At 39.5% G+C, this 25,885-nt stretch overlaps 1 protein-coding gene across 3 annotated transcripts; it reads right to left on the reverse strand.

Moving 5' to 3' along the window:
• Positions 1-4,909: 4,909 nt before the first annotated feature.
• On the reverse strand, positions 4,910-24,119 carry LOC123745858 (uncharacterized protein C2orf42). 3 transcript variants are annotated; one of them, XM_045726939.2, is made up of 8 exons: positions 24,006-24,119; positions 22,006-22,218; positions 20,533-20,724; positions 19,515-19,766; positions 16,395-16,576; positions 11,483-11,714; positions 8,758-8,955; positions 4,910-6,773 (listed from the first exon to the last, which is right to left on the reverse strand). In XM_045726939.2, the coding sequence occupies exons 2-8, from the start codon at positions 22,216-22,218 to the stop codon at positions 5,916-5,918; spliced, it is 2,127 nt and encodes a 708-aa protein (XP_045582895.1). In that variant the 5' UTR covers positions 24,006-24,119; the 3' UTR covers positions 4,910-5,915. The 3 variants fall into 3 exon arrangements, with proteins under 3 accessions (XP_045582895.1, XP_045582896.1, XP_045582894.1); XM_045726940.2 differs by having other exon boundaries at positions 21,955-22,218; positions 24,006-24,090; XM_045726938.2 differs by lacking the exon at positions 24,006-24,119 and adding an exon at positions 23,694-23,977.
• Between the last annotated feature and the right edge of the window lie 1,766 nt (positions 24,120-25,885).

Consider the following 25,885-nt stretch of genomic DNA (forward strand, 5'->3'; position numbering starts at 1 on the left):
TACTAGTACAGGGCATAATGTAGTACTAGTACAGGGCATAATGTAGTACCAGTACAGGGCATAATGTAGTACTAGTACAGGGCATAATGTAGTACCAGTACAGGGCATAATGTAGTACCAGTACAGGGCATAATGTAGTACCAGTACAGGGCATAATGTACCAGTACAGGGCATAATGTAGTACCAGTACAGGGCATAATGTAGTACTAGTACAGGGCATAATGTAGTACCAGTACAGGGCATAATGTAGTACCAGTACAGGGCATAATGTAGTACCAGTACAGGGCATAATGTAGTACCAGTACAGGGCATAATGTACCAGTACAGGGCATAATGTACCAGTACAGGGCATAATGTAGTACCAACAGTGGGCAACAACCTGACCAAATGCCTGACCTGAAACAATGCCCCGTCAGTAGCACTGAAGGATCAACGCTCTGGCTATACTATAATTTGAGGCAATGCTTTCACCATACATAAAGTAATGTTTTCCTCATAACATAGTCAAATGTAATGCCCCGGTAATATTGTAATACAAGGCAATGCTGTGGTCATAAGGTAATATAAGGCAATAATACCTCTGCCCATACTATTGTACGAAGCAAAGCCCCTGGTTATACTGAAGGGGTAAAACAATGCTTGGTCCATACTGTAATATAAGAAAATGCTCTAGCTGTACTTCAGTATTGTAGATAGCCATACTGTAATATAAAGCAGTACAATGGCTATACTGTAATATAAAGCAGTACAATGGCCATACTGTAATATAAAGCAGTACAATGGCCATACTGTAATATAAAGCAGTACAATGGCCATACTGTAATATAAAGCAGTACAATGGCCATACTGTAATATAAAGCAATACTATTGCCATACTATAAAGTAAAGCAATATAATGGTCATATTGTAATGTAAAGCAATACTATGGTCATACTGTAAAATAAAGCAATACAATGACCATACTGTAGTGTATAAATGTATAACAGTACAATTACTATACTGTAATATACATCAACATCAAGTCCATATGTCACTCAAAAGAGAAAACTGGCTAGTTCAGACAATCATCTATGCTGAAACACCACTAAAGTCAACGGAAATCAATAAACACTTCAGTAGTTCGTCATAAATTCGCTTACAAATCCCATGAGATACCCCATTTTCCAATTAGGCATTGATATTGTACACAATACTTACCCATAAATATAGCCTTGCACCAGAAAATATAAACATTGTTAAGTTGTGATTACAAACCCAGACGCTTACAAAGCTGCAACTTGAACTGGAGAGGAGACATGTTCATGGGGTGAGAGATCCAATGGTTTATAATGTAAGTAATAAAATGTATGAGAGAGAGAGAGAGGAAGACTTGGCAGTGCTGATGTCAAGCATCCAATACAGTAAAATGTGTGTAATTACCCAAGTGTAGGTAATTGCACACATTTTACTGTATTGGATGCTTGACATCAGCTCTGCAAAGTCTTCCTCTCTCTCTCATACATTTTATTCCTTACATGATAAACCATTGGACCTCTCACCCCATGTGTGTGTGTGGGTGTGGGTGGGTGTTTAGAACACGGCTCAATGGGATGATTACAATGTTATCACGGCACTGACTACCAAGTTTGTATTTAGATACTTAAGTAATTTGCTTTCTTGGCCAAACTGGGAGAACAGAAGCCTGAGATTTCAGCCTATTCAAAGTCATGTACAGAAAAGAATACTGTATATGCAGCAAACTGGCTGACCAGCTGCAAAGGATGGCATAGCTTACAGAATGCATTTAGAGTCTGCCTGCATGAGTGGCTAGTCTGGCAAAAATCTTCATTTTTCATTGGGAAAGGGAAAGAAGGTAGGAGGAGGTGCGAAGTGGATGTTAAATTCAAGGTGTAAATAGAGAAATTACAAAAGAGAGAAAGTTTCTTAAAAGGAATTTTACGAAACAAGTAATGTGCAGCACAAAGACGACTGCATGTTAAGAAGACTTTTATCTCCCACATCCAGTTATTTAATAAATTTATTACATTTATCACCCCTTAAAGGGCTCAGCTAAATAAAAGTCCAACATCATGATGTACATTTGGTGATTTGAGCACAGGAGCTAATTGCAGTTAACGAATTGGAACTGTCTAAGGGATAAATAATCAATTTATAGTTAACAGCAACTCTATAGGTCACTGGACATTTACATTTAAGAGGTCTCTGTGACTTCATAACCCCTCATCACAAAGACAGACATTCCGAATTACCTCTTTCTACTTGTTCAAATCCCCGGTGTCTCTTACCCAATAAGGGAGGGTTAACAAGTGGAATGCACTGAAATTAGAAGTTATGGAAGCCACTGCCATCTACAACTTTAAAGCCAGATTCAATAGAACCAGCGTTGAATGTAATAACACCATTTTCTGGGTGAGCCCCGGAGGCTCCCTTAAGCTATCTGAACTGATATGTGCTATATTAAGTTTGAGGTAATCAATCACAGGAGTTCTTATGCCTGCCGGGAAACACGAGCCAGAATCTGGTCCTCTCAGAGAGGTGCAGAGAACAATGCTCTGGTGAGCACTTTACATCTAAAGTATGTCATAATTGCATCGACCGGGGAAGGACCCAGAAAGGTAGGCGAATCAAAACAGACCACTGTTTGGTTAACCTGTGCAATCTATATCCCAAAAGATCAAAATAACTCTCCTAGATAGAAACCAAGCAAGCAACCATTCATGCGACTAGCACTTTCGCTTGTTAGTGCTACCTCTCCCCCCACTCCCCAAAAGCGGGGGAGGGGGAAACCAACAGCCAATCACTCCAGTTCTTGAACAATAAAAAACTGCCAACCAGAGGGAGGGAGGGAGGGTATCAGGGACCCTCCGGGGCTCACCCAGAAAATGGCATTTCATTACATTCAACGTTGGTTTTTTGTGGGGAGCCCCATTGGCTCCCTAAAGCTAACTACCCAAAGATAAATAAAAGGAGGGACTTACCCGGGAGGTGGCAGCACTGTAGGTCTCAAGACGAAGAACAGACAGACAGCCGCCCCAAAGCCACCCACGGTCGGGAAGGAACCAAAACGTTCACTAGATATCTGATGCCCAGGACCCTGTTCGACCTCCAAAATCCCCACGCCCAAATGTTAACCCAAGACATGTTGCCAAAAACCTCAGCGAGAGGAGCATACTCCTGAACGTCATGGGCATGAGGGTAGACCACAGGCTGACTGGACTTGATAACATTGTGGACAACCTGAGACACACGAGCCCTGTAACAGGAAACCGAATTCACCCAAAGAGTGTTGACTGTTCTTTGGAGACAAAGCCTAGATACTGCCGTTATCCCTGACATACTAAAAATAGCAGATAGCACCACTTCATAAAGGAGGAAATAAGGCAGAGGCAAAAAATTACCGACCGATAGCACTAATATCACACATCATAAAAAATCTTTGAAAGAGTGCTAAGAAGGAAGATCACAAAATACCTGGAATCACAGCATCTCCATAACCCTTGACAACATGGTTTCAGAACAGGGCACTCTTGCCTATCACAGTTGCTGGACCACTATGACATGACATTAGATGCCATGAAAGACAAACAAAATGCTGATGTAATTTACACAGATTTCACAAAAGCCTTCAACAAATGTGACGACGGTGTTACTGCACACAAAATGTGTTTAAAAGGAATTATCAGAAAAATGGGCAGATGGATCTACAATTTCCTGACTAACAGAACTCAATGTGTAAGTCAACAAAATAAAATTCGGTCCATCAACTGTAAGAGCTCAGTTCTTCTGGGTATTGTGCTTGCTCCAGTAATTTTTCTCATTCTCATATCGGACATAGACAAAGACACAATCTATAGTACTTTATCATCCTTTTCAGTGACACTAGGATTTTTATGACAGTAGACAACATAGAGGACACAGCAAACCTCCAGACAAATGTAAATCAGGTCTTTTCATGGGCTACAGAAAATAATATGGTGTTTAACAATGATAAGTTCCAGCTCATTCACTATGGAAAAAATGAAAATATAAAAACGAAAACCACTTACAAAATGCAGTCAAATCATAACACAGAAGGAAAGGCACTGTAAAAGATTTGAGTTTACTCATGTTGGAAGACCTTACCTGTAAAGAAAACAATAAAGTAGCCATCACATCTGCAAGAAAAATGACAGGTTGGATAACATGAACCTTTCACATTAGAGATGCTATACCGATGATGATACTTTTCAAGACACTAGTGCTCTCTAGAGTGAAATACTGTTGCACAATGACAGTCCCATTCAAAGCAGGAGAAATTGCTGACCTGGAGAGCGTGCAGAGACCCTTTACTGCTAGAATCCACTCAGTAAATTATCTTAACTATTGGGACTGACTAAAATGCCTAAATCTGTATTTCTCTTGAGTGCAGGTGAGAGATACATAATAATTTACACGTAGAAAATTGTCAAAGGACTGGTCCCAAACCTGCAAACAGAAATAACACCTCATGAGATTAGAAGGCATGGCTGGATGTGCAGAATACCCCGTTGAAAAGCAGAGGTGCAACAGGTACTCTGAGAGAGAACTCTATCAACATCAGAGGCCCAAGACTGTTCAACACACTTCCATTACACATAAGGGGCATAACTGGCTGACCCCTCACAATGTTCAAGAGAGAGAATTTGACAATCACCTCCAAAAAACACCTGATCAACCAGGCTGTGACTCATACGTCAGGCTGCGAACAGCCGCGTCCAACAGCCTGGTTGACTAGTTCAGCAACGAGGAGGCCTGGGCGGTGACCGGGCCACGGGGACGCTGTGCCCCGAAATCATCTCATGGTAACCTCAGGGTAAGGTAACCATCACAAAACCAGTGGCCCTGCAGGTAGTGGTGTAAAGCTGCCACCGGACACAACATATGATGCACCCACAGCCTAACCAACCAAGCATTCACAACCAATGGACCCCTCTGGAAGTCCACCGTCTCATCGGCGGGCTTCTAACCCCTCCCCCCACAGGGGTAACCCTAACAAGCGGAACTGCTAGTCATATGAATGGTTACTTGTGTGGTTTCTTTCTAGGGAAGTTATTATGATCTTTTGGGATGTAGATTGTACAGGTTAACCAGAAGGTGGTCTGTTTTGATTCACCTACCTTTCTAGATCCTACTCCAGTTGATGGCAATTATGACATATTTTAAACGTAAAGTGCTCATAGGCCATTACTCCATGCGCCTCTCTGAGGGGGACCAGGTTCTGGCTCGTGGTCCCTAGTAGGCATAAAAACTCCTGTGACTGATGACCCCAAACTACAATAGCACATATCAGTTTGGATAGCTTCAGGGAGCCGACGGGGCTCCCCACAGAAAGAATTTGAATGTGAAAATAGCTCAATTATAATGCAACTGGCAGAAGGACTCCGAGAACATAAATTTCATTTGTTTTAAAAAAAGATGGTTTGTAAGGATTAGTGTGCTTGAACAGCACAAGAGATATTCACTCCCTTTGTTCATTGTTATGAAAGACTTTTATCCAACTTCTATATCATAAAACATTAATATAAACTAAAACAAATAAATATCATGAATATTTTCAGGTTAAATAATTCCGGGGAATTTCTCCTAATATACATAATCTACATAAATTAGGTGATAAAATGTTTTCCATAGGAAAAATATAAGGTCAACAACACTATATAATACTCTACTGTCTCACTATTAACTACTCTTTCAGCAAACAAATAAGAGTTAGCTTAAAGATAATTACTAGAGCATATATATATTTCAGTTGTAAAAATACAATAAAGTTTTAAACTTCAAATAACAAAAAGAAATAACAGTTTTCACCTTGATAGTAATCATTCTGCATACATGACATATGGATAAGTGCTACCATCTTGGGTACATAAAAATAATTTGACTAGAGATACCATTGTTCAGAAAGTTAGAATTGTTGCCATGTTCTCGGTAGATTGTATACCATCAGAGGTTATAGGTATGCTAATTATATGCTCTGTTGCTGAAATCTGCTGTGATGTCTGTGAAGTCTGCTGTGACTGTTGTGGCTGGGGTCTGGGGGCCAGGAGAGGGCCATGACTTCGAACACCTGTCATGGATTGACCTGGCATCCCCGTACGTGGGTCTCTCGATGTCAATAGTTGGCCATTATGCAGGTGGTCAAATTCAAACTTTATTCGTAGCTCACCTATAAGAGACTGTGGAAGAATATCAGGAATCCATTCAATGATAAAGGGTGTTGGTTCCTTTTGACCTGGTGAAGTTGTACCGATACGAAGTCTTGTTTTGTATTCCTGCGGCCGTAGCAGTGGTTGCGTTGGGCTGCCCTTGGCATAAATAGAATCCTCATCACGATGATGAAACAGCTTGTATGTGCCATCACGATTCTGAATGAAACTACGCGTTATTTCCAAGGGCATATCATAACTATCAAAAATCTGGCGCACATGGAGATCACTTACAATTTTCCATGTATATTTTGTAAATTTACCTAAAGGAACAGCATCTTTTCTTATGAACTGCTGTGTTTGATTGGGCAATCTTTTCTTTTTTGATCTTGCATTTATTCTCTCCATAAGGCAGTCAAAAAATAGCTTTGGCATGTGAAATACTAAAGGTTCCGGTTTGCCACTGAAACCGAAATGCATTGTTTGGTTTATCCTTTCTGTGACACTTCCTAACCATGTCAGAAAACTAAAGGAGGCTGTGTTCTCATCCACCGGTTCCTTAGCCTTCCTAGCACATGCTCCTGTCAGTGGTCTTCGAGGTGAAGATACCTATTGCAAAATAAGATTTTAAGCTAGAGAAAATAAATATTATTTTACGGAAAAAAAAAAAGATTTCTAATAATTTAACTAAATGTTAAATTCGAACCATTCTCTCCACTATCAATTCTTCACAATTATACAAATTCACAACTTAGAACACTCACTCAACAAAATAAGACTGTATACCAGCTTGATTCATACCTTTGCCATACGCTTTTCCTAAGTCCACAAGTACCATGTACACCCTACAAGCTCACCTTCATGCCTTTACAGATACAGTATTCCAATAGATAGCTGATCTACACACACACACTTCAACCAACATTCTCAATTATTGATCAGTTCCCCAGTAATTTCCTGTACTCTTCTGATCACTATCCTGTCATATATTTTGCTCACTACTCCTACACTAAAGCTTAAATTATAGACTTTCTTGCCCTACTCTTTTCCAATCTTCTGGCACATTACCACTATTACATGGGTGCCAGAAAATTCTCCATAACCACCCCATTCCTTTTCTTCAAGACATATACCTGTACCTCATTAACACCGGCTACTTTCTCACATCTTAGCTTTTTGTTTATTTTGCTCATCTATTCCATAGATATATCAGCTGTCATATGTTCTTGCACTGTTCTCACTCCATGTAAACATCTAGTCATGTTTACTGTTTTCTAAATAATTTTCTTTCAATTAGCTTCCTTTTGCCCCTAAGTAGCTCTGTTTTTTCGACTTCAACTAATCTTTTACACACCTTTTCCTCTCCTCAAATTCTGGGTTTCTTACCTTCTTGGGTTTCTTACCCCCTTTGTGATCAAGAAAGGCATAAGATGCCACTCGTTTTCTTAGCTGCTTTTGCAAACTCATTATCTAAGAAACCACTTCCCTCTCAATTTTTCTATCAGTTTGCACAACTCCACTTGTCGTTTTTAATCAAACATGTCTTGAATACATTGCACATGACACAGAGGTTCATTTATTCATAGTATCTTCCTCCAAGTTCACTATAATTGTTTTTATAGTCCCCAACCATCCAAGTGGTTAGGCACTTTCCCCTTCCTTCCTCCCTATTCTAACCCTAATCCTTATCCTGACCCCTTCCAAGTGCTATGTAGTCTAATGGCTTGGTGCTAACCCCTGACAGTTCCCTTCATCTACCACTTCTTTCACTCAACTTCTAAACTTTCATTGTTTTATCACCAGAATCCTTATGAGGTGCAACTATCCTTTTACCACTTAATCTTACCACACATAGCACCAATATGTGGTCAAACTATCTACCAGAAGGAATACAGACTTACATAAACATGTTTGCTGATGATGCTAAGCTGGAGAAGGGAAGATGAGAAACAGACGATTGTCATGCCCTTCTAGAAGACTTGGCTAAAATAAGTGCATTAAGCAACACTTTGTTCATTCACACCTGTCACTATATAGTGTACATGCGTTAACAATCACCAGCTTAAACTGCATTAAGAGCAGTTATTAATTGTGCCATACCACTCTTTATTCATAAACAGGCATACTCCTCCCTTTCTTTTCTCTGTATCACTCCTACTATACAACAGTTTCCTCAACTGTTTTACTCCACTCTTTCCTGATCATTTTCCATTATTTTACTCTCTCGTTAACTTAGCCAATCAGGTTCGTTCACTTCCAGTTTCTGTTCTTGACCTATTCCTCTTACATTCCACACAACAATATAAACCTATCTTTCTTTTAAGGGACTAGGGATGGTGCAGGTTTTTGATTCACAACTATTTTGATCTTTAGTATTAATAATTTTGGGGGGATAATGGATCACCAGTCCAATCCCACCTCATACATAATGTAGAGGCTGCAAGGCTGCTTACACCATGTCTCTACACCACCCGTATATCACAGGAAATGCAAGGTTGATTACACCACTGTGGTGGACAGTGAGGTGGTCACATCCTCATACACCTTCCTAATAAGATGTAAATACACACTTTAAAACATACTGTTTACTAACCTTTTTAGTGCCGCCCTCCTGAAGGGTCAGTAGAGCAGAGCTGGCCTGGACAACTGAATCATCTTGTCTTCTCTTCAGGCCTGTTACTGGCAGGTTGTCAGGAATTTGGTGGACGGAGATACTGCCACCATCTGAAGTTCGCAGATGAATGCCCTCTGGAGTTGTCAACTGAATTTCCAACTTCCCTTCAATATCTTCCTGTTTGTTATAGCAATTGTTTACTAAAACGAGGAATGGCTTTATAGTAGATAAGAAAAGCACCATTCTGAGCAATGCCACTTGGTTGCACCTAAAGGTTAGATCTACTGTGTCCTATGGACAAGGACCAGTACAGTTAGTTAGGAGACATTCTCAGCACCAGCACTGCAGGGAACTTTTCAATTGGTCGATGCATGGTCATTAAGGTTATGGAGCATAATTATAGCTATGCTCAATCAATCCTGGAATGATCAACAGAGGTACTATTCATAAACTTAAAAGCCATATGAGAGTTCTCTCATCGTGAAATATAATAACCAAACGAGGCATCCTGGTAGACATAGGTTCTATTCTAACAATATTAATATTATTTTTAGGAACATGAACTACTGACAATTATGTTAGATAGGCTAGGTTAGGTTTCATCAAATTTCTATGTTAGTTTTGAATAAAAAAAAATCATGTCATATATAATATAATGAAAACCTTTATCCCAAAAGATTATTATTACTTGTTAAATATGAGACTTATTGAAAATTTGGCATGTTAGGCAGAGTGGTAGACAGTTGGAACAAGTTAAGTGAGAAAGTGGTGGAGGCCAAAACCATCAGTAGTTTCAGTGTTATATGACAAAGAGTATGGGGAAGACGGGACACCATGGGCGTAGCTCTCATCCTGTAACTACACTTAGGTAATTACAATAAGCAATTATCAGCTTTAAGCTTCACCCCTACAGAGAACTTGCTAAATGATCTTGCCACATAGTTTAAGGGTAGGGAAACAGTGGAGAGTAAAGTTCAATACACACAGAAATCACAATACAGTAGTGTGATATAGCAAGTCAGATCTTGACTTTCCCCAGGTTTGAGCTGCCTTGTGAAGATCGTCAGTTGTAGGAAATCAGTTGGGCATTGGACATTTTGACCTTGTGTTCTGTACTTCTATGTTTTACTTTATTTTGAGCCACTTTCAGACATACAGTACTGGCCTGATTTACCGCTGGTTATCTGTCAATGGGGTCCTTTTCTCACTTTGTTGTGGACTTATTTGTTGGGTGTTTAATCATTGCCATGTTGGGGTGTTCCATGGCTTGTTTTCATCTAATTTTTTTTTCATAGGCTTTTTGCTCTGTCAGGCAAATGTTTGGGCTAGCATTTGGTGAGAAGCCGGGGGGCCTCAATAGAGAATAGGAGAGATGCTTGGCTTATATATTAGTAAACAGTTTACCCATTTCCTGCAGCCTAGCCTGGCTTTATTCTCCTGCTTAGGTAAGTCACCTTTATTAATGGTTAACTGTGGGGGTTTTGGCTAGGGGGAACAACAAAAGGAGATTTGATCAGAAATAAAACATTGGCAGAAATTAAATGTCGCTCTGTTAGCAGTCATTTCTGCTGCTCCCACTCTCACCCTTTTGAGCCTAGCTTTTTGGAGTACGCATGGGTGTTTTGGGCCATGAGATTGGCAGGCATTCTTGGCTTACTAATAGGCATTTTGAGTCCTACGGAAGTCAGATCGCTGTTGCTTGAACTGTGTGTTGAGAGGGATTTTGATCTGGGTTAGCCCTAGAATCTCTTGATTGAGAGTGCTGAGGGTGTGAAATTTTGTTGTATAAAGTCACTGAATGATTAGTTTCTATTAGTCCTTTATTTAGATTGCATTCTCATTATCAGACATTCATGTTATGTTCTTTTTAAGACTTTCTCTTAGGTAAATAATTCACTGTAAACATACGTAACCCAACCCAAGTATAAATGTACTAAACATACACTTATGAATAAAAACACTTATTTGTTTGCATTTAGTCACTTAGTGTGACCTGTTACCTAGTGATAAAGCATAAACTGGCTATACAGTACTTCTATTGCCAAGTATTGACAAAAAAGTACTGAAAATTTTGCGCTGTTTTGTTGGTGTCGCTGACAATGGTATCATGTGGTAGTGAAGCTGAGCTCTGTTCTCCATTTGCGTATACTATATTTCAAGACCATTAGGCAAGTGTCTTGTCACACTCGGATTCCAGGTCGACAAGGGCCTAGTGTGAGAAATGTAGACCCTGGCCTTGGCTCAGGGAACAACCAAGAAGACACCAATCAGATGTATAGTTTGAATTCTCACTTCTTGTATCACATTCAGCATAAGCATTTGCAAGTTACTTTTACCATTTCAAATTTGAATTTTATACAGAAGCCCCTTGAACTGTGAAATAAGAGCCATTCATCACCTACATAACATGTGTCATTCACTAACAGATATAAGTACTTACCATAAACTGTGAAACAAGTCATTAATTGTCACATACCATTAAAGACTTCACCTTCCTTACTCCTCTCAATCCTACTCTTAAATTCCTTCCTACATTCAACTCTTCATTCTCATTTCATTTGAGCTTTGTCTGGCATAACCATATAACGTCGTGCTTTCCTTTCCTTAAAGCTTTCACAACTTCTAGCGACTTTTGTCTCGTCTATTCCCCTAGCACACTCAAGATAGCACTGTTAAAGTGTGCATGATTAAGAGCATGTCCTACCTGAGTAACTAGGTTATCTGATGGGGAGATTGCAATGCCATCCAGTATTGATGTGGAGTCCTCCTGCAACACTTCCACCTCCACTTGACACTGAGAATCTCCAGAGTCGTTTAGAATGAGGAACGACCGCTCTCCCACAGTACTCAGGCCTGTGCTGCTTTCTCCTATGCTAACACTGTTCTCATCTCCAGTGCCATTACTGACTGTCAGACTTGGAGACTGACAAAGGTCACTGAAAAAGAAAATAAAACCCATTGAAGTCAAATTATTTTGTCACAGTTTTACTGTATATAGAATAGATTTGATTTAAAATAACTTTGTCTGGAATTTGCTTGTAAATAAACTGTATACATTACAAAATATTTAAAGTTTCAAAACTCTAATAATTACCAGTATATGGTGAAGTATTAAACTCACCACTAACTGGTAAAGGAATTTTTTTTAATTTAACCTCTGTTTATAACCTCCAGAACCCCCAACCCACCCACCCACCCACCTATACACACACACACACACACACACACACACACACACACACACACACACACCCTCCCCCTGTACCCTCCCCCTCTTATCCACCCCCTGTACCCTCCCCCTCTCCCCCACCACCCCAAGCCCTCCCTCCTCCACCAATCCCCCCGTGCCAGGTCCCCCCAGCTCCCACTCACCCCAGATCCCAAAGGTCCCCCCCAGAAAAGAAGCAGAAGAGAGTCAGTTTCAGGGTGATGTACTCGAACATAGATGGGATCACAAGCAAGACAAGTGAACTAAGGGAAAGAGCACAAGAAGTTAACCCAGATGTAATCGGACTCACTGAAACAAAACTCTCTGGAATCATAACGAATGCCGTGTTTCCCCAGGAGTATACAGTAATAAGGAAAGAGAGGGAAGGTAGAGGAGGAGGCGGAGTGGCCCTACTCATGAGAAGGGAATGGAGTTTTAAGGAGATGGCCATCCCGGGCTGTGAGGAGTTCAGAGACTACATAGCAGGCACCATAACAATGGGAGGACCAAGAATAGTAGTAGCAGTAATATACAACCCTCCACCAAATGACAGGAGACCCAGTCAAGAGTATGAAAACAACAACAAGGCAGTTAACACTATAATTGAGAGGGCAGCCTCTGCTGCCTGTAGAAATAGATCCCACCTGCTCATCATGGGCGACTTCAATCACGGAAAGATTGACTGGGAGAACAAGGAACCGCATGGAGGCGAGGATACGTGGAGAGCCAAACTATTGGAGGTGGTGACAAGCAACTTTTTAACCCAGCATGTCGGAGAACCCACAAGGATGAGAGGCAATGACGAACCAGCGAGACTCGACCTAGTCTTCACTCTGAACGACTCCGACATAAGAGAAATCGGTTTTGAGGACCCAGTAGGAATGAGCGACCACAGTGTACTGGTGTTTGAGTACTTGATTGAAGAAGGGTTATTGAACTCGAGGAGGGATACCGAAACCAAAAGGTTAGCATACCGAAAGGGAAACTATGAGGGGATAAGAAAATTCCTAACAGATATAGCATGGGAAACAGAGCTCAGGGGAAAGACGGCCCAAGATATGATGGATTACATCACGCAGAAGTGCAAGGACGCAGCGAACAAGTTTGTCCCAGTCCAAAAGGAAAACAGAGAAATGAAGATGAGAAACCCATGGTTTAATCAAAGATGTAGGCTAGCTAAGCAGCAAAGTAAAAGGGCATGGAGAAACTATAGGAATAACAGGACACTGGAGAGCAGAGAAAGATACCAGAATGCCAGGAATGAATATGTCAGGATGAGAAGAGAGGCAGAAAGACAATACGAAAATGACATCGCAAGCAAGGCAAAGACTCAGCCTAAATTGTTGCATAGCCACATTAGGAGAAAAACAACAGTAAAGGAACAGGTTATGAGATTAAGGATAGGGGCGGAAGGATTCACTACAAATGACAAGGAAGTGTGTGAGGAATTGAATAAGAAATTCCAGGAGGTCTTCACCTTAGAACAAGGAGAAATTCCAGAGGTAAGTGAGGGAATAGCTAACCAGGAACCACTGGAAGAGTTTGAGATTACCAGTGGGGAAGTAAGGAAGTGTTTACTAGAGTTGGACGTGACAAAGGCTATAGGCCCAGATGGAATCTCCCCTTGGGTTCTAAAGGAAGGAGCAAGAGAACTGAGCCTACCACTCTCCATAGTGTATAACAAATCACTGGCAACAGGGGAACTGCCAGATATTTGGAAAGCAGCTAACGTAGTCCCGATATACAAGAAAGGGGATAGACAGGAGGCACTGAACTACAGGCCAGTGTCCCTAACCTGCATACCATGCAAGCTGATGGAGAAGATTGTGCGAAAAAAACTAGTGGAGCATCTGGAGCGAAGGAACTTTGTAACACAGCATCAACATGGGTTCAGGGATGGCAGGTCCTGCCTCACAGGGTTACTTGAATTCTACGACCAGGCAACAAAAATAAGGCAAGAAAGAGAAGGGTGGGCAGACTGCATATTTTTGGATTGTCAGAAAGCCTTTGATACAGTGCCACACAAGAGGCTAGTGCGAAAGTTGGAGATGCAGGCTGGAGTGAGAGGGAAGGTACTCCGGTGGATAGAGGAATACCTAAGCAACAGGAGACAACGAGTCTGTGTGAGGGGTGAGGTCTCAGATTGGCGAGACGTCACAAGTGGAGTCCCGCAGGGGTCAGTCCTTGGACCTATACTGTTTCTGGTATATGTAAATGATCTCCCAGAGGGTATAGATTCGTTCCTCTCAATGTTTGCCGACGATGCAAAAATTATGAGGAGGATTGAAACAGAGGATGATAGTAGGAGGCTACAAGATGACCTGGATAGACTGAGTGAATGGTCCAACAAATGGCTGTTGAAGTTCAACCCGAGTAAATGCAAAGTAATGAAACTAGGAAGTGGAAACAGGAGGCCAGGCACAGGATACAGAATAGGAGATGAAGTACTTAATGAAACAGACAGAGAGAAAGATCTAGGAGTTGATATCACACCAAACCTGTCTCCTGAAGCCCACATAAAGAGAATAACGTCTGCGGCATATGCGAGGCTGGCTAACATCAGAACGGCGTTCAGGAACCTGTGTAAGGAATCATTCAGAATCTTGTACACCACATATGTAAGACCAATCCTGGAGTATGCGGCCCCAGCATGGAGCCCGTACCTTGTCAAGCACAAGACGAAGCTGGAAAAAGTCCAAAGGTATGCTACTAGACTAGTCCCAGAACTAAGAGGCATGAGTTATGAGGAAAGGCTGCGGGAAATGCACCTCACGACACTGGAAGACAGAAGAGTAAGGGGGGACATGATCACAACCTACAAAATCCTCAGGGGAATCGACCGGGTAAACAAGGACGAACTTTTCAACACTGGTGGGACGCGAACAAGGGGACACAGGTGGAAGCTGAGTACCCAAATGAGCCACAGAGACGTTAGAAAGAACTTTTTCAGTGTCAGAGTAGTTAGCAAATGGAATGCATTAGGAAGTGATGTGGTGGAGGCTGACTCCATTCACAGTTTCAAATGTAGATATGATAGAGCCCAATAGGCTCAGGAATCTGTACACCAGTTGATTGACGGTTGAGAGGCGGGACCAAAGAGCCAGAGCTCAACCCCCGCAAGCACAATTAGGTGAGTACAATTAGGTGAGTACACACACACACACACACACACACACACACACACACACACACACCTACAAAATTCTCAGGCGAATTGACAGGGTGGACAAAGACAAACTCTTTAGCGCGGGTGGAACACGAACAAGGGGACACAGGTGGAAACTTAGTACCCAGATGAGCCACAGAGACGTTAGAAAGAATTTTTTCAGTGTCAGGGTAGTTAACAAATGGAATGCATTAAGTAGTGTTGTGGTGGAGGCAGACTCCATATACAGTTTCAAATATAGATATGATAGAGCCCAATAGGCTCAGGAATCTGTACACCAGTTGATTGACAGTTGAGAGGTGGGACCAAAGAGCCAGAGCTCAATCCTCGCAAACACAACTAGGTGAGTACGGAATCACCATGGCTGTTGAAAGATTTTACAGAAATGCTCGTTTATTCACCAGCTGGAATCTGCAATAAAACAGTAAGGACTGGAGAATGGCCAAAACGTTTAGAAAAAAAGGCAAACACACTGTAGTCTGGATATTCAAGGGACACAGAGGAAGCACTGAAGACAAATGACACTAAAATTAATTCCTTTGATGGTACTGGTTAAAGTAATCAAGAAGAGGATGGTGGATCACCAAATGTTGACAAACTTTGCAAGAGGGGCATCAGAAGTTTAGAGAGAAAAAATCGTGTCTGAAAAAACATGAGTACTGTATGACAGGGTCACCAAGACACTGCAAGATAAAGAAAGCTGAGTCCACTGCATTTTTCTAGACTCTTGGAAAGCCCTTGGAGAAGCAAGCTGGGATTAGCCGCCAGACAATGAATTGAGCAAGAAAGTACATAATTGACATGAAACAGTCACAATCAAAGAAATTAGGCTGGAGGGATGAAGCAGGCAGGGTTTTCCAACTGTTCATACACTTATGAAGGGGGATATGATCATATCATGCAAGGTACATACTATTGGGAATAGACAATCATGACTCGAGTCTGTGAAATAAACTAGTATGAGGGGGATTGTCAAGCTGATCTATATTGGTAAAGCAATATGAAAAAATGATTTCATGAGATAAACATTTTATAATGCAATCAAATTAAAAACAAAAAGCCTCAATATTAGTGTACTTTGTCTCCTTTAGGATGTGAAAGTCATAAATATGTCCCAAAATATCCGGCACTAAACATAATGCAGGAAAAGAAAAGTAGATTTTCTCTATTAGATGTTAAAGCATTCTAAAAGCTATTAATAACATTCTTTGCATGCTGTCATGCAATAATGCCTCAACATACTTTTGAATCATATTGATATAGTAAGAAAATTCCTGAGAGAGTTGATGATCACTTGCAAAGGCCACCACACAGGCGTAAAGATGAACACATTTACGGAAGGTAACATCTCGAGCAGCAGGCTGAATCTTGAAAGCTCGACAACCACAGTAATACTTGTACTCCATCTCCTCTTTATTGCGAACCTGATGATGAAAATAATTTGTATCAATTTTGCTTTATGTATCTCTAATCAGTTTCACAAAACTATTAGCTTAACAAAGAAATGGAAAGGAAAGAAAAAGGAGAAATCAGGAGAATGCAAGAAACCATTGACTATATATAGCACTTTGAAGAGATCAGGATAAGGATCTAGGATGGAGCATGGTGGAGGATAGGAATGGTACCCAACCACTTGGACAGTTGGGAATTGAATGCCGACCTGCATGAAGCGAGATCGTTACTCTACCATCCAGCCCAAGTGGTTGGGCAACAAAGAAATAGAGTAAATACTGTAAATGTTACCTACTGAACCCCAATACTGTATATAAATTCATAACCACTTTTGATATCTATACACGTAAACAAATATCCCAGTCAGCCTCCGCACCATTTTCAAGCACTAAAACTATGCTCTTACACAAATCATTTTCTAAAAAATTCTTCACATTTACAAGAAAATAAATTAACTTTTCTCCTAGCAAAACCTTTCACTTCCCATTCACCTTGGTCGTCCCTCACTACAATAAAACAACTTTCAGATACATTCACCAATTGATTTATTTACTTACAGCACTCTGCACTGAGTATAATACAGTATGTATATTAAGCATTGTAGTTTGTATATAAGGTTTTGTAGTATGCATATAGGCTTTGTAGAGTGTGTGTGTGTAACTCTTTAAAGTGTATACATATTAAACTTTGCAGTGTGCACACATTCTTGGTGGGCAATATGAAATTCGGAAGAATGGTACATAAGTACATAAATTATATTAGAATATTGTACTGTATTATAAAACTGGTAAATTAAAATAATGTAAAATTATTAATGTAAGGTGAATAGAGGAGATATGAAATTGGGTAACTGATAACAAATGAGAAATTATATAATAAAAGGTAACTATAAACAGGTAAATTTTATTACAAGAGATCCCCATTATACGAACACTCATTATACAAACACTCATCTATCCGAACTGTCTCTTAATTCCCCTTTCATACATCAAATCACTAATCGAACCTACTTCGCTATCAACATTTATCTGAAACCCGCTGAACTGAATATTTGGGTTATCCAGGTAAAATCGGGTTTGAATAATTTCCTGCAAAACTCTGCTGTATTTGAACAGAAATTCAGATAACTGGAGATCAAATTATGACAATTTTTAAGAACTTAACATTTCAAGATCTACAGTATCCCACATGAAGACAAACTACAACAAGGTAAGCTGCAGTTTCTCTTTCCCATTATATTTTTTTATTTATAGTGTGTGTATGTGGAAATAATAACTATGGTGGTTGTGGTACAAGAAACTGCAAATATGGTCATTTTTGGACTTTCCCTGTAAGAATTCTGCTTATCCGTCAGGGGTTTCTTCCCATATAATTCGGATAAGCGAGCTTAGACAGTATGACAAGCAGTGCTAAACTGTTCGCTCAGCAGCCATGTGGTGGTGTAGGTTAATACAAAAACATCTGCATGGCCCACTAAGAGAGATAGGCTGTGGTCAATTCCTACACAACACTTTTCACCAGTTCACTTTCTGATTTTTAAATCAATATCATTAGGACAGGATGCATTAGCTTAGATTATGCTGCGTTAGTCTCAGTTGAGTTAGATTAGGTTCGTTTGGATAAGGTTAGGCAGGTTTTAAAATGCTTGCAAACCAGTGTATGTACATACAGTGTGTATGTATACAACAGTGCAACAACAACAACCACACTGCCTCGGTCAGCAGTTTTCTTGTGCACAAGACTAGACATTCCGTGCAGTCTTTGGACTTTACTGAAGGAAATTCCATTAACAATAGCCAATAGTAAAAAGAGAAGTGTTGGTATTTAATGAAATATTTGCACATAAGAATATATAAGGCTCTCTTTCCTATACATGTACTTTAGACCCGCCGTGCACTGTAAGGTAGCCCGAGCATTGCCCGAGAGCTCTCCACTCCAATGTTTATTCCCTTTTCAGCTTCCTGACTTCAATTTTTGTGCTACATCATTCAATTTGGTATCAAATTGTTCACAATAGAATGCTATAAAGGGATATTTGCATATAAGAACACATAAGTCTCATTTTTCTATACTTTCTACGAAAACTCAATAAATATTCACTCATACGTGTTTCTTTCAATGCTTTCATCATGGACTGGCTTTGTTCTTGATCAGTATCCATCTGGAAGTCAATTTGCAGTGTTTATAAAGTCTGTAACAACAAATACCCGAGATAAAATAACCAGAATGGGGAAACTTTTTGACTCGTTTGGAGGCCGTGGCTGTCACGAGTGAGGCCACAACAACAGTGAGCCTCCAGACGTGGGTGGGCACCCACACGACGGGGTCAGGATGCCACGTGGGGTATACAGAGAATGGGCCAGAAGTTGACGCACATTTTAAAACAAGTCTCATAGTATTTGGATACTAAATGGAATTTCTACACATTTTTAAAGTATTGATGCCTGTTTGCATCATCAGGCATACTCTGTATTTTGGTTTTATGCCACAATATGCGGCAACGGGCAGCAAAAGTGTTAAGATAATACTATATTTTTATGATATATTGGGTGGATTTCAAATAACACAAATAGCCAGCAATTTGTTGTACTGTATACAGTATAACATTAAACAGCTGATTACACTATACAGGCTTGACAACATACTCAACTATGAAAACTAGAAGCTCACAAAGATCTACATTTTCTATGCATCAGTTGGTTAGGTAAGGAGAGTGGCTTGGCTTTGTAAATTGTGGCTAATCGAGAGAATGGGCTGCATACCACCACCACATAGCACTTGCACATGTACCAGCACCACAAACAAGCATCACAAATGCATTCATTATTACCAAAATTGTAACGAGTCATCATTAGAACCCATGGGGCAAACATATCATCATGCTTCATCTTGGGTGGACTTATCATTTACCTGCTGAAAACTGAAGTGTAGGAAGCCTAGAGGGTGTAGAGCCTCTGGTTTACATTTAACTACCATTATATTTTTGGAAACTCTTTGTACTAGAGGACCTGGAGTATCAGTTGCAAGCTGCCAAATATCTGACTTGACGGACTGAGGTATGGGCAGGGAGTTGAGAACAGAATTTTTAAGCGTTAGTGACTGAGCTTCTTTAAAACACTGAGAAGCAGCACGAATGTGGGAACACAGAGCTGGATGTGCATTCTGGAAAAAACAAAAATATTATGTAAGTATATTTTGTATTCTAAACTTGAAAAGATACATCCCTCAATGCTAATTAGTTTGTGACCAGCTAAATAATATAATTTGTGGCCGCTTAATTGTAAGAATCTTAGATCAAATTAATTTTCCATGTTTTTATTCAATGATTCATTGCCAATAGCATTCTTAATACAGAGAAATGTATGCTGCAAAATATTTAATTTTATGAAATAAGATTGTAGTTCATGAAACCAGAAACTGTCAAGAGTAAGCTGTAATTGCATAATAAAGATGTCCTTCAAGTACTAATCATTATTGTAACACAATTATAAAGAAAACAAGTGAATTGTATTGAGGATAGTAGCATTCTGATACAGAAGTTTGTCACATACCCATCAGGATAACCAGCAAAGGGGAAAAATAAGAGCTAGCCATGTATATAGTAACATATAAACAAAATACATTGAGCACCAGCACAAGGTGACAACACCATATCGACTGCTATTTCCCCCCCCCCCTTCTGTCAATAGAGAAGGCTGCAAAATCCCAATGAATGTATGTACAGTACAACTACAGTATATATAAATCATATATAATAACTAACACAATTTCCAATAATGAATGGTTGAATAACTTCAGGTCTAACAAGATTTTGAATCCCATTTAGAAAGGAATGGATTAAGGCTCATAAATATAAAGAAAAATAATCTGAAGACATACTATAAAGCATCTAATATCTACATACATTTGATAAAAGCAACCTCTTTACCACTAATTTTTCAAAGTTGCGTTGACATGGCTCTACATAACACCTTGCACCCATTTGCACTAGCAGCACTGGATCTCCAAGAGATTCTGCACCAATGAAAATATCCCCTGACCCATCCATGGACTGAATGAGGGGAAGCTGAACAAACCCACGATAGTCGGGGCCTTTGTCTCGTACACGGGCAGAATAAATCTGAAAAAGATACAAGGACTTAGTGAAGAACAATCACTTTGTATTACTACATTTAGAATATTTGTAGTCTCCTCCCCTACATACAAATCATCAGCTAAAGGCTTTACACGAATCATATGAAACACTACTGAATAATAAGAAAATAAGAAGTGTTTCTGAAACCCAAGTATTTAATACTGTACAATATGTAGACACTGTATCTAATAAAACTTTATATCTAAGGAGAGGATACTTTGAGAATGTTTCTAGTTTTATGTTAAGTATTGTATATAGTAAATGGGTATATTCCAAGTCAGGGGCAGGTAGCCTAGGGCTTGTTAAAGTCCTTATAACCAAGGGCAAGGTTGTGTACATGTGTTACCGAATATAAACAACGAAATTCAAACTGAATTGCTGTAACTCAATTTTATGATATGTTATCGAGATGATTTCTTGAGATGATTTCGGGGCTTTAGTGTCCCTGCGGCCCGGTCCTCCAGTTAATGACAAAAAAATTACAGGTACGGTACCTATCTGTTATCATAAACACAATATTATAAAATGTCAAGATGAAAAACAAATAATCCAACCCACACATGTGAAAATCACTGATATAATAAGCAAATGTAAACAGTCATTACCCTAAACAACTCGTGAAATGTCTAGGGTATACCAGTGATAAAATTGTACAGTACAGTTACTGCAATTTATATAACTTTTTTACTTTTTGACAAGCCTCAACACACTTCCTTTATGAATTAATTAACACCACTAGTAATCATTAAACAAACATTTCAGATGTTGCTGTAGAATCAGCTATGCAATAAAATTGTAAAATAGACAAATAATAACTGAGTCATAAAGAAGTCACACTAAAGTATATATATCAATGAAAAAATCAACTGGAACAGTTCATCAAGCAGTAAAGTGCATGGGGTTATATATTATATGTAAAACTTGGACTGGCTTCAGCAGAAGCCTCTAGACTTCCTGTGGATTCAGTTGAATCCCAGGTTGTGTGCCCATATCGTGGTACAGGGGTAAGGTGTGTGGCTGGCAGTACCCTGATCACTGGTTTGAGTCACCTCAGTATTGATTTTCTAAGGATGTTTTTAATACTGTACAACACTGGGGTGAATGCATGTAAAACATAAATGGTAGTGATGAATACAAATAATGCTTCAGACTTCACAAGAAATAACACATATATCCTCACAATATATAAATGAATGAAACAAAACATCCAACTACCTTAGAGCAACTTGAAGCTACAGTCTACCCCAACTTATGTTAATGTCGCACCTGAGCATCTGCACCGGCTATAATTCGACATGCTTCTGTAGACAACTTCCTCTTTTCTCCAGCTTCCTTAAAAATAACATCACAGGACTTGTTTTTACAAGAGAATCCTCTAGTACCATTCAAGGTACCACACTTGTGACATCTGCGAACACCCCGCATCGTAGCCCTTCCCAAGTCTGTTAGAAAGGTAGCACGTTTTTCATCTCTTGGCATCTGGAAATTTGATAAAGCATTCAGTTTTAACATCAGCACATTTTTCCAGTTAACCCTCACCTAATTTTACCTATCCACATACAGAAAAACTAACTTATGTTCTCTTTTCTTTAACATAATGTTAAAGATGTTTTTATTTTCACCTTTTTCATCAGTTATATGCATCTATCTCTGGGAACAAAAAATTAGTGTTTGCTGAAAAATAAAATGAGCAAATCAGCCTTTCCTTGAGTGGCAGATAAGAATAGATACAAAAGCAAAATATCAGTACAGTACTGTATAAAAATTTGTGAGAGTTCATTTCTTAATTCTACTCACCCTTTAATAAAACTACTAAGATGAAGAGGATTATGTAAGATATTTATTCAGGTAAAGGTACATACATTGAAAATAAGTTACAAACATAATGTCGGATTAATCTTGAGGTTATCTTGAGATGATTTCGGGGCTTTAGTGTCCCCGCGGCCCGGTCCTCGACCAGGCCTCCACCCCCAGGAAGCAGCCCGTGACAGCTGACTAACTCCCAGGTACCTATTTACTGCTAGGTAACAGGGGCAGTCAGGGTGAAAGAAACTTTGCCCATTTGTTTCTGCCTCGTGCAGGAATCGAACCCGCGCCACAGAATTACGAGTCCTGCGCGCTATCCACCAGGCTACGAGGCCCCTCATAAATATAATATAATAGATAGAGCTAGTACATACAATGCCAGAAGCCACTAATATGCACAGCGTTTTGAGCACGGAGTGTGAAAAAACTTAGACTAAAAATAATACTAATTAAGATCAAAAGCATAAATTGAATTAAAAAAAACTGATAATTACACAATAGATAGAAAGAAGTATCAAATATTATCAAATAACTAGAATTAAAGTACAGTACTGGTATTTATTTTGAAACAAAAAATCCTGAATAAATATTTGTTTATATACATCATATTGTAGAGGTAGAAACTGCAGTGGAGTGGTCAGTGCAATCAACTCTCAACCAAAAAGTCCCAGATTAATTTTTCCCAAGTAGGACAAGACTTTTGGGCACATTTCTTTGCACCTAATACAGGGAGAAACATTCAGATCATCATGCAGATGAAACAATAGGAATTACTTCTTCAGAGCAAAACCTATTAAACAGTATTTCGCTTTAAAATACAACTGGGCAAATTCATCAACGTATGGGACCATCTTTTTCTCCTTCATCTAGGCAATAGGCGATTGGATGATGTTAAAGGTAGCTAGTTCAGATGATGTAACATCATGTAGATAGTTCATGTGTTGATTAAGTTGATACTGTATAAGTATATGGACCTGTCACCCTGGCAGGTCCACCCTGCCACGGCGGACCCTGCCACGGTGGACCCTTCTACAAAGCACAATATTATTTTTACCGTCAGACCTGAGGTACATACAACCAGAGAATAACCTAAAACTAACATATACAACTTTGTAACCTATAAAGTAATGTCAATAATCAAATGTTACCGATAAATCACAGGTCGAGTTAGCCTGGGTACGAGTGTCAAGCGGGGCGGTAATTCCTGAAGTCAGCCAGGAAGTTAGTCTTTGGTTAAGATCTAAGCTCACTCAACTTCAGGAACACTCTCTTGTCCATAACAAGGCCCTCAGTGGAGGCCATTCAGCCTTCTACTTCAGACGTCTAAGTATAGGCTCCTGGCCAAAAATGAAGCGAAAAAGAGCAATAGAGGCCTATTTGAAGGTCAGCCAGCCCTCTCAGGCAGTGCACAGCCCCCTATTATCACCACAAATGGCTCTATGAGAACCTGCCTCACCTACCTTGTCACGGTATAAATATTACGGTTGATGACCGATAAGTCTTAGGGGTTCACGAGTAGTTTGTTGACATTCTATAACAATGGCGCCCAAGTAATATGAATCGCGCATCACGATTGGAGTAAATATGGCGAATTGGGATCACGTGATGCATACGTCATCTGGCGCCTCTTTTGAATATCACAAATTATTACTACCCTATAAATAATTAAATATAAATTACTACCCTATATATATAATTAAATATGGGATCCGTTGATTGTTTCAAACGTGGGTTGGACATCTAAATGAGTGGGAATGGGGTGGTTATAAATAGGAGCTGCCTCGTATGGGTCAATAGGCCTTCTGCAGTTACCTTTGTTCTTATGTTTTTACCGTTCTATCAGTTTGACCTCGCATATCTGTAAACCCATGGAGAGAATCCTATGGGAGGAAATCATTCCCCACTGAACTGGGGGAATGCTAACCAAACCTAACCTTCATGTAAACTGCACGTAATCACGAAGAAGAAACTGAACTGCATAATCTCAACGGGGTCTAACAAGAGCAAGGTCTTTTATTTGTATATATACACAGGAAGGTGCATTGGGTTTATGAGAGTACATAGCATTGATGTTTTTACATTCTTGTAAAGCCACTAACATGCATAGAGTTTCGGGCAGGTCCTTAATCCAACAGATAATTTTAAGTAGGTAATTTCTAGTAAAATTGAATTTTTTTAACAGGTACATTGTAAGAAATTTTGACAAAGATTAGTAGGTATATTAAAATTTGAGGGTTATCAACAGGTTTATTGTAGCATACTCTGAGGATCATTTCTAGGTATAATGTAGTTAAATATGTGTTCAATATAACAACCATGATATAAGGTGATAGCATAGTTGTGAAGTTATATGGCTTAGGGACATATACTGGGGGATTGAGTAGTATACTAGATACAGTGCGAGTTTAAAGTACTAGGTAGGAAACTATGAAGATGAAATTAGGTACTTTTGGTTTTATTTTTGAATAAGACAAAAGTTGGACAACTTTTCAATTCGTTAGGAAATGAGTTCCATAGACTAGGTCCCTTTATTTGCATAGAATGTTTACACCAGATTAAGTTTGACTCTGGGGATATCAGAGAGATATTAATTTCTAGTGTGGTGACTATGGGTTCTATTACATCTGTCAAGGAAAAGTTTCAGATCAGGATTTGCATCTAGGAACAAGGTTTTATATATGTAAATGACACAAGAGAATGTGTGAAGTGAGTTTATGTTTAGCATGTTTAGGGATTTAAACAGGATTTAGGGATTTAAAATGATACGATGCTTCGCCTTCTTATTAGACTAAATCATACAGTTAGATTGAAATTTCTATCAGATATAAAACAAAGAGGTTGTTGTGCAAAAGGACGTATTTCTTAGTTTGCATTTCATTCATAGAAAGTGTTTTGACATGCCTTGCAACAGCCAATCACAGGAAGGTACTTGTAGAAGCTCCACCTCTTGATTGAAGTCATCTGGAGCGTTCAGTACACCGTCTTCTTCATCTCTTGTATATCCAAAATATGTCTCCGCTGGACCCCCACCCACAGCATTGTTAACTCTACTGTGCTCCCTCACTTAACGTAAGCGTTCTACATTGTAGCATCTAAGCCTTATGAAAATTCCTGTGGCTTATTTTACTTGTTATTGTATATAAGTTGTATAACTTACGCATTGTTTTACCTGTTGCATTAAGTACTGTACATTGGGCTAGTTTCCAGGTAATTCAATGCCATTTATCGGCACAAAAATACTCTCTCAAGAAGCCAGACCAACAGCAGCCAGTCAGGCTGAAGGAAGCCTTCCAGTGCTTGCATATCATTGGTAGAAATTCTTTGTTGGTATTCACCATAG

The sequence above is a fragment of the Procambarus clarkii genome, chromosome 88 (assembly GCF_040958095.1).
Source record: "Procambarus clarkii isolate CNS0578487 chromosome 88, FALCON_Pclarkii_2.0, whole genome shotgun sequence".
Classification (NCBI taxonomy): Eukaryota; Metazoa; Arthropoda; class Malacostraca; order Decapoda; family Cambaridae; genus Procambarus; species Procambarus clarkii.

Bases quoted from the DNA above. Each gene is read 5' to 3' on its own strand.
- LOC123745858 (XM_045726939.2), bottom strand. From the start codon at position 22,218: ATGCCAAGAGATGAAAAACGTGCTACCTTTCTAACAGACTTGGGAAGG. The intron at 20,725-22,005 runs GTGCGACATTAA...TATCTTTTTCAG, and splicing joins TAGCCGGTGCAGATGCTCAG to ATTTATTCTGCCCGTGTACG. The intron at 8,956-11,482 runs GTAGGACATGCT...TATAACAAACAG, and splicing joins CAGATAACCTAGTTACTCAG to GAAGATATTGAAGGGAAGTT.